The sequence below is a fragment of the Eschrichtius robustus genome, chromosome 3 (assembly GCF_028021215.1).
Source record: "Eschrichtius robustus isolate mEscRob2 chromosome 3, mEscRob2.pri, whole genome shotgun sequence".
NCBI classification, from domain to species: Eukaryota; Metazoa; Chordata; class Mammalia; order Artiodactyla; family Eschrichtiidae; genus Eschrichtius; species Eschrichtius robustus.
In genome coordinates this window covers 58,056,049-58,071,786 of record NC_090826.1, presented here as the reverse complement: position 1 = coordinate 58,071,786, position 15,738 = coordinate 58,056,049, and the positions used below count along the sequence as shown (strand labels likewise).

Here is a 15,738-nt window from a genome sequence, read left to right as displayed (position 1 = left end):
TTTATCCTTTAGCTAATTTTCTCCAATTATAGATTTTGTGGTAAATACTTTGTCAATAAGTCTATGAAGATGTATACAATTCATCCATGAAATGGATTGCTTAGGTCAAAGGATAAGCAGAATTCTAAGGTTTTTATTTCAACAAATTGTCATGCAGGAAGGCTGTATAAAATTGGCACTCTTGCTGGCCAGTATGTGCAAACATTCATTTTCCCAAAGCATCAACAGCAGTGGATAATACCATGATGAGGGAAATGTCTCTAGTTTGGTAGATGAAAATGCTGTATGTTTTAGTTTTATGTGCTGTTGATTTGTAAAGGTAGCTCCAATGCTCACACCAGTCTCCCTTACATTTGCCATTCCTTCCTTCTTCTCTGATGGTGGTTTTCTATTTTGCAGCATTGCTGGGAGCCTGGTGTATTCCTACATCACTTTCTCTGAAGAGCAGCTGAGCAAACAGTCAGAGGCCAGTAACAAGCTGGACATTAAGGGGAAAGGAGCAGTATGACCAGAGGATTGCATCAACTACACAGGCCCAAGTTTTTGATCAGCTCGGAACACTGGCAGTTCTTATACAGATTCTGAGGTGTCTTGATTATGGAGAAAATACCATTCCTTTGCACTTGTACAATCTGAGGATTGATTGCTGCCTTTTAAAATTTTATGAGAGAAACTTATAATTGACTCTTTTAAATATGCCATTTGAATTAATTTATATCAGACTGGAAAATGTACTGGGCTTTTTAATTTATTTTTCTTCTATGCCAACAGTGAAACATCAATGTTTATTCCATAGTTTGATATCCAGGTGTCCCTGAGAGCTGCGTACATGAAGTGCTCCACCTGGAGCCGCCTCATTCACATCGTTGCCGCGTCTGGAGGCACTTTAGCCTTCCTTCTGCTGGAAATGCAGCCAAGGATCTTAAATTTCTCTTCTTTGAGTTTTCTTTCTTAACAATTGCATTTTCTTCATAAGAATATCATCACTGCTTTTGCCAAAGATGACGTCTTTGGCGCTAAAGAAATGTGTGCGGCTTTGAAGTGTATTGGTTTCCACGTTGGCTTCCCTAAGAACTCATGGGATGAACAGAGTGCTTTCCTTGAAAATATCCTATTCCCTCTTTGTTGTGTAGGATGAGGATAATGAAGGGACGGAGGAAGTAGGCCTTTTACTCATTTATTCGTCTGTCTCTGATTCATTCATTCAACTAAAATGTATTGAGTATGTAGTATGTGCCAGGCATTGTGCTAAGTGCTGGGGGTAAAGGGATGTTTTGGAGGTAGTTGCCTTGATCTCACTCCTGCTATAGTGACCGAGGGTTAGACAGAGAACTTAGCTCTGTTGATTTATTTAGAAGATGTTGTGACTATGAACAAGTCATGGAAAGTTTTTCAGCTCTCAGAAACTGCAGATCTATAAGTAGGGTTGGAAGCACCTGTCTACCAGCCCCACGGCGACGTGAAACCATGTGCTACAGTGTATGTCACATGTGTGTGAAAAGCTGCAATTGTAAACCATGCAACTCAGCCTTTCTTCTCTGAGTGAGAATGGCATGCAGGGAAGGTGACCATCATCTGTTTCCCCATGCTTCCCACCTCTGGGTTTGGTTGCTACTCTTTTTACTCGTCCTTGAATCAATAATGACTACGTCTTATGTTTTTGAGTGTATGGTTTGAGGAGAAAGGCTGGTTAGATGTTTCTACATTGTCGAGGCTTGGACTGTCTCTGGCAGTGTCAGTGTTAGAGCCATCACCTTCCTTTCCACTTCAATGGCACGAGCATTACCTATTTCCTTTGGATGCTCCCACCTACATCCCACGTCCGTTGGTCACTTGATGAGCGTGCCCGCTTCTCTCAAGACCAGTGCTGCATCCTGGAGAGCAGCTGTGGATGGGCATGCCTGAATTGCCTCTTTGGGTGGGTCAGGTGTTAACTCAAACACAGTAGTGTGACTTGGCTTAGAGACATACATTGACTTTGAAGATGAGTGTTTGCTCAGGCCAGCTGTGCAATCGTTGTGTAAGAGGCTGGGTACCTTTGTGTTGGTGCACACTCCGGCTTCCATTTCATTAGGTTTGCAATCTACTGGCCTTTGTTGACCTAAACAGTATTTTGGTGCCTCAACAGGGGACCTGGAAGGTTTTTGATTTCCTTTTATTTTTGAAAAACTATTATATTGAGGTCATTTCACATTCATATCTTTCCCTTATTTTGTCTTTGTCGAAGCCTGGCCAGTGGTGCTGGGTCCCTAGAATTAGCCTCATGGCCAACTCCCAAGTTACAAGGTCCAGGTAAGGGGTCCTAAGGCTCACTTTTTTCCAGTATTATGTGAGCTGAGAAAATTCAAGTGGGAGAATAGGATATTATCTTGAGCAAGATATCTTATTGTCCCTGTTTTATTGATAAGAAAACAAGACTCAGAGAAAGTTAGGTGACTTGCTAGTAAGTCACAATTCCTGTGTTTTCCACTGAGCCATGCTGCCAATGATAACCTCCCTTCTCCCCTGAGCGGGTGAGGAAAGGGGGCTGCCAGCTAAGCTAGCTTAAGCTCTTTCAGGGAGGCAATCTGTTGATTGAATTTGGAGTCAGAGAGGAATAGGCTTTGCGAATCAGGGAGAATGATGGGTCAGTCTACATGCCTGAGCTTCTGTCTCACTTCCAGGCTGGCCTCGGTTGACATGCACTTCTGGCTGTGACTGCTGCTGCCACGGCCTGGTTGTGCCTGGGGACAGTGGGAAGTCGTGGGAGCTAATTTTAGCACTTCTGTTCCTCCTTCTATCAGCCACATGGAGGAGGGAACTTGGATGTTAGAAATAGTTTGTGTGCATTCAGAGGTGTTGGACTAAAACCCCACCGGGGTTGAACTGCTTTGTGGGGATCAGGTTCCCTTGAAGATCTGTCATCTCTCCAGGTTTATTTGAGGAAATCATGGATAGTTATAACTTCACTAGATGCACATGACCTCAGGGCTCCTGGCCTATGCTGAACTTTCTGGATGATTAGAAGCAGTAGAGTCGTTTACAGCTTCTGCTCTATCCATGTTGATTGCTGGATGCCCCCTTCAACTGCCACCAACATTTCAAGATAAGAGAAAGAAGCCTGGGGAAGTTGGAGATTGAATAGACTGGCCAACCATTTTTGAAGTTTGTTTTCAATTACGTGCAGGCTTGGTTATGGCACACACAAAGAGATTTACCTGGTATTCCAGCATCTTATAAGGCAAAAGTTCTTTGACCTGTTAACTACCTCTTGGAAGAAGGAGAGACAGTATAGAGTTAATGCTTAATTTGCCCTTTGAGACAGATGAGCTGTGGTGAGAATTTTGAAGACACATTAGTGACTAGTGGCTCCTCTTCTTGAGTCAATGACAGTGATGTTGTCTTCGGCCAGTCTGTTTTTAAGGCAGTGCCAGATTGATTTGAATAACCCTGGTTGGCCAGGCTACACATTGCTAACATGTCAGGTGATTTTTAATACCCTCATATGGAAGTTGGCTGTATGAGTCAGTCATTTGTAGGATCCAACTTGCATGTAGGTTAAGAAAGAAAAGTATGTTTGCAAGTTTGTTGTTTGTAGTCCTAGTGTATCAGGAATGCATGGTAAGTTCACATCAGTAACGCTGATGTAGGATCTTCGTGGAAAGAATAGTAGAATTTCACTTTTGACTGGTTTGGGATGGAACCCAGGATTTTGGGAGGGCCTGTCTTTGCTTTCATTATTATGGTGTCATTCAGTGAGCAAAGATTGACTGTTTTATTCCAGGCATTATGCTAAGCTCTGGGGCATCTGAGATGAAGAAGAGGGCAGGGTTCTTGTTCTCAAGGAATGTATTATTCTTTAGCCAGACCCCGATTGAGAGAAAGAAACAGATGAAAGGAGTCAGTGATTTATGAGTAAAAGCTGCCTGCACAATTGTCAGCACCGCTGATTAGGGGTGTCCCACCCACAGAGCTGAATGAAGCACTTTTTTAATCTAAGAGGAGTTATAACTCCTACTAGTCCCCCAGCTCTGAGATGAGTGCCAGGCCATTAGAATCCTGTGAATAGCCTGGGTCCCTCCTCCCTCTCCTGCATGTATTCTTGCTTCCTCATAGCTATAGCTATGTACTACTGGTTCCTCCTTATGAACAAGGCTGTAATTGATTTTTCCCTCCCTGAGGGGGAAAAAAATATTCAGAATAAATGAGATAACAGATGCAAACTACTCAGCACAACGCCTCCTACATATTAGGCACTCAGCACATGTTGTTATTGTCATTATTTCATGGTAAGACTATAGGCAAAGATTAAGATTCTTAATTTGTGCTCCTTAAATGCTAGAGGCTGGGCAGTGTATTTCTTTTAAAATGTGACCCTATACTCTGTTGCCTCTAGAATGCTTAGTTTTAAAGAAGAGTTTCTGCTCACGGTTAAAGAATGGTTTCTGCTCACGGCCGTCTTTTATTAAATACCTACTGGATATAATTGTGGATATTGTGTGATGCAGGTGAATCCATCTGTTTAAAAAAAAATAAAAAGAAATTGCTTTCGTATTTTGGTAAATTAAAAAAAAAAAATTATTTTCTACCTTAGAGGAAGATAATTACACTTCAGAATGGTGATTCCGTTAAAACTTCCCCAGTTTGTCACCTTAAGGTAGCTCCTGTATAGGTCAGACATTCCTTCTTCCCTTCTCCGAATTAAATGCATCAACTTCATGCTGCCTCTGTGTCCAGGCTTTTGTCAGTTGGTATTTGTGAACCTCTGGCACCATTGCTGTTTTCTAAACCTACCTTCTAGTTCTTACTGTTAGGATGCCACTTCATCATGGTATGAGGAGGTATTCTATGGTGGGTTTTTTTTTAAGCTTGCTTTTTTGAAAATACTTTTTAAAAAAATCTACTGGTTAGATTTTTTGTCTCACAAAAATGTTTTTAGAGATTATTTTGTTCATAAATGTTTCTTTCTCATGCTGATGATCAACTGAGTTTGTCTACAAATGTTGGCCTATCACAGTATTTTTTCAATACAGATTCTATTTACCAAATGACCATTTTAGTGTTTTTAAAAGGTACCGAGGATTGAGATATGTAAATCAGGTGACATAATATGAAAATTATGTGCCTAAATATTTTTGTAAAGGTGTCAAATAAATACTTTTTCTTCAACACATGTATTAAAATTTCTTTCTAAGTGCCTACAAAGACAGTCAAGAGCCATAAGTATGCCTGAATTTAAGAGGATGGCATCCAAGTTAGTTACCTGAGACCCAGTAATAGAGAAAATACTGTTTGCCGTTGTGATACTATGATTTATAGTAAGAAATATACATTTGGTCTTTGTCCCTGTTCCCGGCACACAGCTCCTAAAACCCTTGTAATTTTCTATAAGAGCTATAGGAACATCTTTTGTTATAGTATTTAGTATCGTTTCCAGTTCCTGAAATAGCTCCAGAGCCATAACAGTGAAATGGGTGTCTTTGGTTAGCATCTTTCAACCATTCCTGACTTTATGCTAATGAGGCGACTTTTGGAAACTCCCTAAGGCTGGGAGCTGGTTGCCCGGGGAACCAACTGAATGATTTATATTGGAACTTTCAACCTCCACACACCCGCCCCCTCCAAGTGGAGGGGAGAGGGGCAGGAGGTTAAATCAATCACTAATGGCCAATGCTTTAGTCAATCATGTCAACATAATGAAGCCTACATAAAAATCCATGAACTTTGAGATCTGGACAGCTTCCAGATCATCGAACATGCATAAGTGCTGGGATGATGACGCTTCTGGAGAGGGCGTGGAATCTCGGCACCCCTCTCCGTGTACCTTGCCCTCTGCATCTCTTCCATCTGCTGTTCCTGATTTGTATCCTTTTGTAATAAACTGGTAGTTTAGTAAGTAAACTGTTTTCCTGAGTTCTGTGAGCCACTCTAACAAAGTAATCCAGTGTGAGGAGAGGGTGTGATATATAGCTGTTTGTTCAGAAGCACAGGTAACAATCTGGATTTGTGATTTGTGTTGGAAATGGGTTGGGGAACAGTCTCGTGAGACTGAGCCCTTAGCCTGCAGGATCTGATGCTAACTCCGGGTACATAGTGTAGGAACTGAATTACAGTGCACATGACCTGTGTAGCAGACTGGCTTGGTAGGGAAAAAAACACATTTGGTGACCAGAAATATTGTGAGTAGAGCATTGAGAAGAAGACCCAGGGGCAGTTTTTCCTTTATAACCATTCAGTGCTTTGCATGAATAGCACATATGACTAAATATCCAGTGTCTTTGGTGTACTTGTGGTAAGCTGAAAGGAAAAAAATGCTGATAACCTCTCTGCTTTTAAAATATTTCATCTGCTTAATCGTGTTTAGACTCTGAGTAGCTTTATTAGGAAATAACCCCAAAATAAAACATGCTCATTAGGAAGCATTTTTTGGTACTGGCACACTCAACAGAGGTAGAAGTATATTAAGGCATTAAAAAAAAAAAAGTGGTAAAACACATAAAATTTACTATCCTAATACTTTTGAAGTGTACAATTCAGTCGTATTATGTATATTCACATTGTTGTGCAATCAGTCTCCAGAACTTTTTCATCTTGTAAAACTGAAATCCATAACCATTAAAGAGCTCCCTATTTCCCCCTTCCCCCTAGTCCCTGGCAGCTACCATTCTACTTTCTGTCTCTCTGAATTTGACTACTCTAGATAACTCGTATGAGTGAAATCATACAGTATTTGTCATTTTGTGATTGTCTTATTTCACTTAATGTCCTTGAGGTTCATCCGTGTTGTAGCATGTGTCAGAATTTCTTTTTTGAGGCTGAATAATTTTCCCTTGTATGTATATACCAGCTTTTGTTTATCTGTTCATCCACTGACGGACACTTTGGTTTCTTCCACGTTGTGGCTATTCTGAATAATACTGCCAAACAAGCCAAGCTGTCACTTTGGGTTGCTCTAACAAATTGCCATAGACTGGGTAAACAACAAACATTTTTTTCTCACAGTTCTGAGGCTGGGATGTCCAAGATCAAAATGCCAGCAGGTCTGGCATCTGGTAAGAGCCCACCTCCTGGTTTGCAAACGTCCATCTTCTCATATCCTCACGTGGTGGAGAGCAGAGAGGAAGCAAGCTGTCTTGATTTTTCTTATAAGGGCTGTAATCCTGAGTGTCTCCACCTTCATGACCTAATTACCTCCCAAAGGCCCCATCTCCAAATACCATCTTATTGGGGATTGGGGTTTCAACATATAAATTGGGGGAGGGGGATGGGACACAAAATCTGTAGGAGTGGGTGTGCGAATATGCTTTCGATTCTTTTTTGGAGTTGCTAGGTCATATAATAATTCTATTTTTAATTTTTTGAGGAGTTGCCATACTGTTTTCCATCGTGGCTGTGCTATTTTACATTCCCACCAGTAGTGCACAAGGGTTCCGATTTCAACACTTGTTATTTTCTGTTTTATTGATGGTAGCCATCCTACTGGGTGTGAGGTGATACGTTATTGTGACTTGTATTTTCCTAATGATTAATGAGCATTTTTTCATATATTCGTTGGCCACTTAATATACTTTCTTTGGAGAAATGTCTATTCAAGTCTATTTTTTTCTAATTGGATTTTTTTGTTCTTGAATTTTAGGCATTTCTTCATAAATATCCTGAATTTTAACCCCTTATCAAATATATTATCTGCAAATATTTTCTCCCATTCTGGAGGTTGCCTTTTGATTCGTGTTGACTGGTGTCCTTTGATGTGGTTTTAAATTTTGATGTAGTACAATTTGTCTATTTTTACTTTTGTTGACTATGCTTTTGGTGTCATATCCAAGAGATAATTGCCAAATCCATTGTCATGAAGGCTTTTGTCTACATTTTCTTCTAAGAGTTTCATAATTTTAAGTCTTAGTTTTTGTGTATGGTTCAAGGTAAGGGTCCAGCTCTTTTTTTTTTTTTTTTCCATGTGAATATCCAGCTTTTCTGGCACCAGTTGTTGAAGAGACTGTCCTTAAGGCATGTGTTTTAATCAACTTTTAAATATCATCTTAGAGTTTTTTTCTTTCTGATTTGTGAGATACATGCTCTTTCACGCAGCCCCTTGCTGGTGTATCGTCTCGCTTGGCTTCCGCGCACAGGGCCGTCAGTTATCGGGGAGCAGCATGGAAGAGGCACTGTCGAGAGGGGCAGAGCGCAGAGCTGGGGACTTTGTGTATCCACAGCAGGTGAGCAGTGACCACGTGCCCCCAGGACTTCTTCCCTGCAGCTCTCATCACATCTGTTTGTTCATCCATCCATCGAGCAAGACTGAGCTCACTGAGGCCAGCGCGCAGCCTCTAGCAGAGGCCTGGCACGACCTTGTTTTACAGGTGAAGCTGAGGGAGGTACAGCTGTGCACTGTGGTTGTGGAACCCACATTCCAATCCTGATCAGTCCTTGCTCTTCCCCACCACACTAGATTCTTGTTTCTCCTCGTCTCCTTGTAATACACTTGGTGGTACCAAGCTCATCACCACCATATGCCTGTCAGTTGGCATTCTTCGTTCAAAGTTCACACACAGTGGACTTAAAGCTGGCAGGAGCTGGTGGCTGGTTGAGCTTGAGAAGGCAAAGCAGCCATGCTTTTCAGTTGTGCTGATGGTGCCCTCTTGTGGCCACAGCTACACTGGGGGACTCTATGATGGAAAGCAATTTGCTTTCCAAGAAGGAGAAAAGCACTATGATTTACTTATTTTTGCCTGCTATATGCTTTTACAGAGTTAGGCCTCTATCATGCGTTTTCATGGGACAATATTGTTGTACAAATGGTGGCTTAAACAAGGGCTGATAAACTGAAATCTGGACTTTGATTCCAAAACCTTTTTTCCAAAGAATTCCAGATAACATCCCTGCGTTAGGAGAATGCAGTAGGAGAGTTTCACCAGAGTGCGTCATCATGTCTGCTTATCCTCCAGGTAACTTATTTTTTTCAGTGGATATTTTTGAGGCCAATATCTACACATGATGACAGAATCATGAAATTATCTGAGCTATATGTAAGAATCTATGGGAGGAAGAATGCCATTCTACCTGGGAATGGTAGGAAAAATTTCTTGGGAGAAACGGCATTTGAGCTGATTCTTGAGGGACAACTAGGATTCAACTGAGAAGCTATTGGAGGGACAGGCCTCCAGCATTCCAGGGCCACTGTATCTGTTTCTGTCTGGAATGCACTCCACCCCTCCCCCCATGTCTTTATAGCACACGCCCCCATCTCTGTGGGCCTTCCTTGGCCAGCTGATCTGAAATGGTACCCCACCATACTCCCTGTCCCCTTCCATGCTTTATCTCCACAGCACTTGTCTCCTCTTATCAAATTTAAGCTTAATGAAGGCAGAGATGTTGCTCTGTTTTGTTTGCTGTTGTGTCCCCGGCACGTAGAAGAGTGCTGGGTAACGTTGTAGGGACACAGTATTTCCTGAATTGAATACATCTAGACAAAGAGTAGCCAATTAGTAGCTACATTTTTTGAGCACAGCAAGGCAGAAACATAGCCTCTTCTTCATTTTAGAAAGGTTATGCCAGCTGCAGTATTTGGATTGTATACTGTAGACTGACAAATTCAAATCTTACAGGGCCCAGGCAGGAAAGAAGTGTGAATCTGAAAGAATGCAATCAATACATACGACGGTGAGTGGTAGGGCTTGTGGTACCTACCTGCTTAAAGGCATTCGAATTAAAACAAATCTGCCAGGGCTTCCCTGGTGGCGCAGTGGTTGAGAATCTGCCTGCCAATGCAGGGGACACGGGTTCGAGCCCTGGTCTGGGAAGATCCTACATGCCTCGGAGCAACTAGGCCTGTGAGCCACAATTACTGAGCCTGCGCGTCTGGAGCCCGTGCTCCGAAACAAGAGAGGCCGCGATAGTGAGAGGCCTGCGCACCGCGATGAAGAGTGGCCCCCCGCTTGCCGCAACTAGAGAAAGTCCTCGCACAGAAACGAAGACCCAACACAGCCAAAAATAAATAAATAAATAAATAAATAAAAATTAAAAAAAAACAAAAAACAAATCTGCCAGCCAGGTTTGGCCCACTGGCTACCAGTGTGCCTAAATCAAGGAACTGCTATAGATCAGATTTGCACTATAACAAGATCGCTGAGGTTGCTGTGCAGATTACTGTCAGGTGGTGGTCAAAGAAGGGTGGGACTGTACAGGTACGTATGTCAGCTAGAGGATGCACAGTCCTGGTGAGAAATGATGGGGTCCTAACATGTGGTTGTGAAAGCACGGCAGAGAAACAAGATTTGAGTTATTTTAGGAGGTAGAATTAATAGGTGATGATGAAATCTGTTTCTATTTTTTGTTTATAAGTAAAACTGTGGTGAATTTTTTTTTTTTTTTGGCCTAAATCTAATGTCTTCAGGAGACCAAACATGAACATTTTTAAGGTATTTATCTTAGGTTTCCAAGTGTTTTCCAAAAAGGTAAATTTGAAGTGTAGCCATGGAACAGAGTACATCCGCTACCCACAATAAAAATAAGTTTACTGAGCATTTGCTACATGCTAGGGAGGCATTTCTTCTTGGCACCTTACATATAGATACATTCGAATCCTCTAAACTGTCGTTTAATATAAGTCCTATTATTACATTTATTTTAGAGGTGAGGAAACAGGCACAGGAAGGTCCCATTGTTGGACAGTGGTAATTGTGAGAAATTCTTTGCTTTACAGAATATAAATTTGCCTTCCTGTAAGGCCTACCTTTTGCTCTGAGTTCTTGGAGCTGCAGTACAGTGTAATGTTTGCGTGTGGAGGAAATGTCAAATTATTCTTTTAAATCAAATTACATGAGTCCCCATGTTGCCACTTGGCAGGATATTCAATCTCAGTCCTTCTCTAAGGTTAGACAAGATTGAAGGGAGAGTCACCTGGTGCCTAGAATATAGAAGGGGGACATTCCTCAGCCCCTCATGGTCACTGCTGAACTCATCTTAATGACTGACTCTAAGGTGTCCTTTGAAGGCAGGTGGCAGCACAGATTCCAGACGTCGGCACAGTGATATTTTCTCCTGGAAGTTCCATTGCCTCGAGTGCAGCCTGTCCTACACCCCATGCAGCCATTCCTTTGATGTCTTACTCAACGAGATTTGCATTCCAGCTTTTCCCAGAGCCTACCGACCATGTTTTCAATTTGGGGACTTTCTCCTTTCCAAAACTGACTTGTGGGAAACAGGCTAGGAGAAAATGTTGTTTGCAAGCAACATCTGCTTTTTACCCCAGAACACACATCTTCCCTGAACGCAAAGATCCAACTTGGAAAAATAGAAAGTGAACAAAATCCAAATGATTGGAAAGGTTAAGTCTTTCAGCTTCTCAAGGTGGCTTAGTTTCCCAATTTGTAAGTTGGGGGAAATATCGTTGTGAGATTGGTTTGTGAGTGTTTAGCACAGTGCGTGTAACGGCAATCACTCAATAATGGTACATGTATTATTTGCAATAGGCTTGTTTTAGCTGCCTAATGACCCTTCGTCTGTGACCGGCACATGCTCCTTTTGAGGGAATGGCTCTTCCCCAACTGTCCTAGCCAAATGAATCCAAAAGGAGCTCCCACCTTATGAGTTGGCTAAAGGATGGCTAATAGTATTCAATTCCCTGGCTATAGGGACTGATTGGCCAAGGGTTGAGCCCATGGCCCTAGCCACAAATACCTACTTATATAACTATTAAGTGTCGTGAAAGAAAGAGACAGAGGGATCTGATCTTGTCTAAGAAGCTCAGTCTAAGGCTGTTGAACTTTGGACAAGTCATTTCTCCATTTTGGGCCTTAGGTTTTCCCTTCTATAAAATCAGAGGACTGAGTGGGAGGTTCCAGAAGGGTTACATCTGGGCTCTGGCAGATTCCTCTCACCCACTTGCTGCTTCATGTACAGGCTTCTTGTTGGCTCTGTGGAAGGACCAGTGTACAGGGTTCTGTTGTAGCTGCCGTACCTAGCAAAGCACACCCTGCTATTTTACTTTTGGCTTCCCGTTTACCTTCCTCTTTGCCAGTTACATAACAAAGTAATTGGAATCAACTGCCAAGTGACTGCTACCAAATTTGAAGCCTACTACAAGCCTGTAATTCTGAAATTCACATTGCTCTGAAAACCAAGTTTTTTCTTGAGTTTGTTGGCAAATTCATTTGGCAGCAGTACTTGACCTGAAATTTGTATGAATACGAATACATTTTATTGTGGACATAAGTGTTTTTACCATAGGTTCTATACCCTGCCATGGATCTTTTATAGAACAGATGTATTACCTCCCTAAAATCTGAAAAATTCTGGCTATGGGGATTTTGGGTAGGGGATTATAGACCTGTGCTACTACTAGGTCTTTATCTAGTACTTTCTGGGGATAAAAAAAAATTTCCCATGTGTGATTCTATAATCCCTGTGATACTGGCACTGTGGGTTATCATGCTTATTTTACAGATGGGCAGTTCAGCTGTTTATTTAGCACAAGATGTATGACAAAGTAGTGGCCAAATCAAGAGGAGAAATCTTGAAATACGGCTGAATTTGGATGAGTGGGATGGAAAGAGGTGGCATGGTGTAGAAAAGGCTGTGTTTGAATAGGAGGATTCTGAATAAAGTACAGTTGACCCTTGAATAGTGGGAGTGTTAGGGGTGCCTACCCCAATCGTGTGCAGTCGAAAATCCAAGTACTGCTATTTCTGCCTCCAAAACAAAGGAATTAGTAAATGACTCACCCAAGGGCAGGAAGCTGAGAGTTTGGATAGAATCAGGACTCAAACCCTAATTCTTTTGATTCCACATATTGTGATCTCCAATCAAACGCTAACCTTCCCCCACACTTCAAGATCTGTAAAATGAAAATACAGGTACTATATTTATTGGGAAAAGATACCCACATATAAGAGGACCCAACACAGTTCAAATCTGTGTTAAGGGTCAACTGTGCATATTTTAGACCATCCCTTGGTTGAAATGGAGGTATAATCAGAGATAAGGAAATCGAGTGGGTCAATCTTCTGAGAGTGTAGTCAGAAAACAGACATGACCCTTCCTCTCATGAGGCTTAGGATCACAAGGGGGTGATAATCCTACAAAACCAAAATGGCCCCTGTGACTAGTGCTACATAGAAGACTTAAGTCTTTAGTAAGAGCCAGACCAGTGTAAATCCACCACTTAGAAATAACATTTTTGGCATATGGCCTTCATTGTTTTTCCTAACCATACATATGCATGAAATATATCCCTTTAACAAAATTGGGGTCATCCTGCTCTTTTCACTTAAAGGTATGACACAGGTTGTGGCAGATGAGAGAGCTAAATGAGGTGTTTCATCCTTTTTGGCCGAATATTAGCATTAGCCACTTAGGAGATTTGTAGACACAGCCCAACTGTGCTTATAGTATGTTTTTGAAATGCAACTGCCTGTCTGCTAAACACTGGAGGCAGATGCAGACAGCAATGCAGTAACAAGGCCACATGGCAAAGCAGTTCATGGAGCCGGGAATTCAGGCTGTTTGAAAGCTCAGAACCACCAGCCATCCAAATAAATTTCCACCATCTACAAATACGTGTTCAGAGGGGATTAATGGAGTATTCAGACTCAGAATGACTGGCACCACAGTAGCTCCTAGCCAGAGCTGGTTTCTCATGTTCACTCAGCTAAAGCACAACTGGTGACAAGGGTAGACTAAGGGTGAGTTCTTTCCCTCAACCCAGATTTTCTGGTCAGGAATTTATTTTTTTAATTTTTAATTTTTTTAAAAAAATATCACCTTTTTTTAAAAAATTAATTAATTAATTTATTTATGACTGTGTTGGGTCGTTTCTGTGCGAGGGCTTTCTCTCTCTAGTTGTGGCAAGCGGGGGCCACAATTAATCGCGGTGCGCGGGCCTCTCACTGTCGCGGCCTCTCTTGTTGCGGAGCACAGGCTCCAGACGCGCAGGCTCAGTAATTGTGGCTCACGGGCCCAGCTGCTCCGCGGCATGTGGGATCTTCCCCAGACCAGGGCTCGAACCCGTGTCCCCTGCATTGGCAGGCGGATTCTCAACCACTGTGCCACCAGGGAAGCCCTGGTCAGGAATTTAAAGTGGCTCAGGAATTTAAAATGGCTCTGATGCCATTCTCTGCTTCATTTCTTTCAGTTCTGAAAGAAACCACCCTAACTCAGGGTCCAGATCTTTTTCTGCTTAAAAAGCTTAAGTGTATATTCTTCACATTAATTCAAAGTCCATCGTCTTTTGGAGAGAAAGAGCAAAACCATTTATTTTAGAACCTACCTGAACTCACTCGGCAAACACGTTCTTGGTGGTGTGCAGAAAGACACACTTAACCAACTCTACATTCAGTCAACCATTCATGTTGATGATGATAATAGCAAAAGGTGAAACTGTATAATCAGGCCAAATTTAGATGAGGCCTCACCTCTCCTCTTTCTTTAGGGAATCAGGAGCCTCCCCACCTTACAGTAGTGCTCCCTGGACGGTGAATGACAAAAGGGGCGAGTCCTGCATAATCCACAGCTGTTGTAATCAGCCCTGCAGGGAATGGTAAAAATAAATGCTTTCTTATGGGACTCGTACATTTATTTTATGTTGCTTGCTTGCTTGCTTGCTTGCTTGATTGATTGATTGATTGATTGATTTATGGCTGTGTTGGGTCTTCGTTTCTGTGCGAGGGCTTTCTCTAGTTGTGGCAAGCGGGGGCCACTCTTCATCGCGGTGCGCGGGCCTCTCTTGCTGCAGAGCACAGGCTCCAGACGCACAAGCTCAGCAATTGTGGCTCACGGGCCCAGCCGCTCCGCGGCATGTGGGATCCTCCCAGACCAGGGCTCGAACCCGTGTGCCCTGCATTGGCAGGCAGATTCTCAACCACTGCGCCACCAGGGAAGCCCTATGTTGCTTAATTTCTAACAGACATATTAAGTTCGAGGAAAATCTTATTTAGCTAGAATTATAGGGCATGGAGTCATTAATTCTTCATTTCCCTGAGATGGTGCCTACTCTTCCTCTCCTTGTGCCCTCCTTGTACTCAGCATGCACTTCTACTGTTGCACTTACCTAATGCCTTCTTGAAGAGGACATGCCACACCTCTGAAGCCATAAGCCAAGCATAGTAGCTTGCATAAGTACAGGCCCAAATATCTGTTGAATACTGTATATGGAAACATGATGAAAACTTGTCACCACTGACTTTAAACGTAAAGAAAACTTTACCATCAATTTGGACAAAGGAGAATTAGAATTCAAGTCCAGTTTATATGGCAATTCCTCAATGTTCTTCACAGAATAAGTAGACTTTAAAAGTACATTCGAGTTTACTTCTTAGAACAAGCAAAATGACATTTTAAGTACAGGTGACCTCTGGACAACGCAGGGGCTGGGGCGCCGACCCTCCATGCAGTTGAAAATCTGCGTATAATTTTCAGTCTGCCCCCCGTATACAATTCCTCTCTCATCCAGTGTCCCACGTCCACGGATTCAACCAACCATGGATCATGTAGTGCTGTAGTATTTACTACTGAAAGAAATCTGCATATAAATGGACCCATTAAGTTCAAACCTGTTTAGTTCAAGGGTCAGCTGTATATTATGTATCCTAAATAAGTCACAGAAGCTAGTATAAAAACAAGTTAAGATAAAAAACAATCATGTTCGGAAAAGGAAAAACACGCACATACAGATGTCAAAGATGCCAGCACAATACTAAGGGTAAATAATAAGAAATAAGGTTATAGAAAATTGGTATTAGAAGACAGAGATTAATGCAGATA

General features: G+C 42.1%; 1 protein-coding gene across 2 annotated transcripts in view; it reads left to right on the top strand.

The window, feature by feature from the left end:
• Window positions 1–9,676, top strand: part of SLC35D1 (solute carrier family 35 member D1) — a 69,273-nt gene extending 59,597 nt beyond the window's left edge. Inside the window, exons 12-15 of one of the 2 annotated variants that reach the window (XR_011073537.1) lie at window positions 400–586; window positions 8,068–8,195; window positions 8,842–8,924; window positions 9,585–9,676. Coding sequence is in view for 1 of the 2 variants with exons in the window: in XM_068540076.1 (XP_068396177.1) it covers window positions 400–508 (109 nt within the window). In the remaining variant the exon portion in view is untranslated. Of the gene's footprint in view, window positions 1–399; window positions 5,149–8,067; window positions 8,196–8,841; window positions 8,925–9,584 lie in introns of those variants that run through there. The other variant, XM_068540076.1, reaches the window with a different exon arrangement.
• The last annotated feature ends 6,062 nt before the right edge of the window (window positions 9,677–15,738 follow it).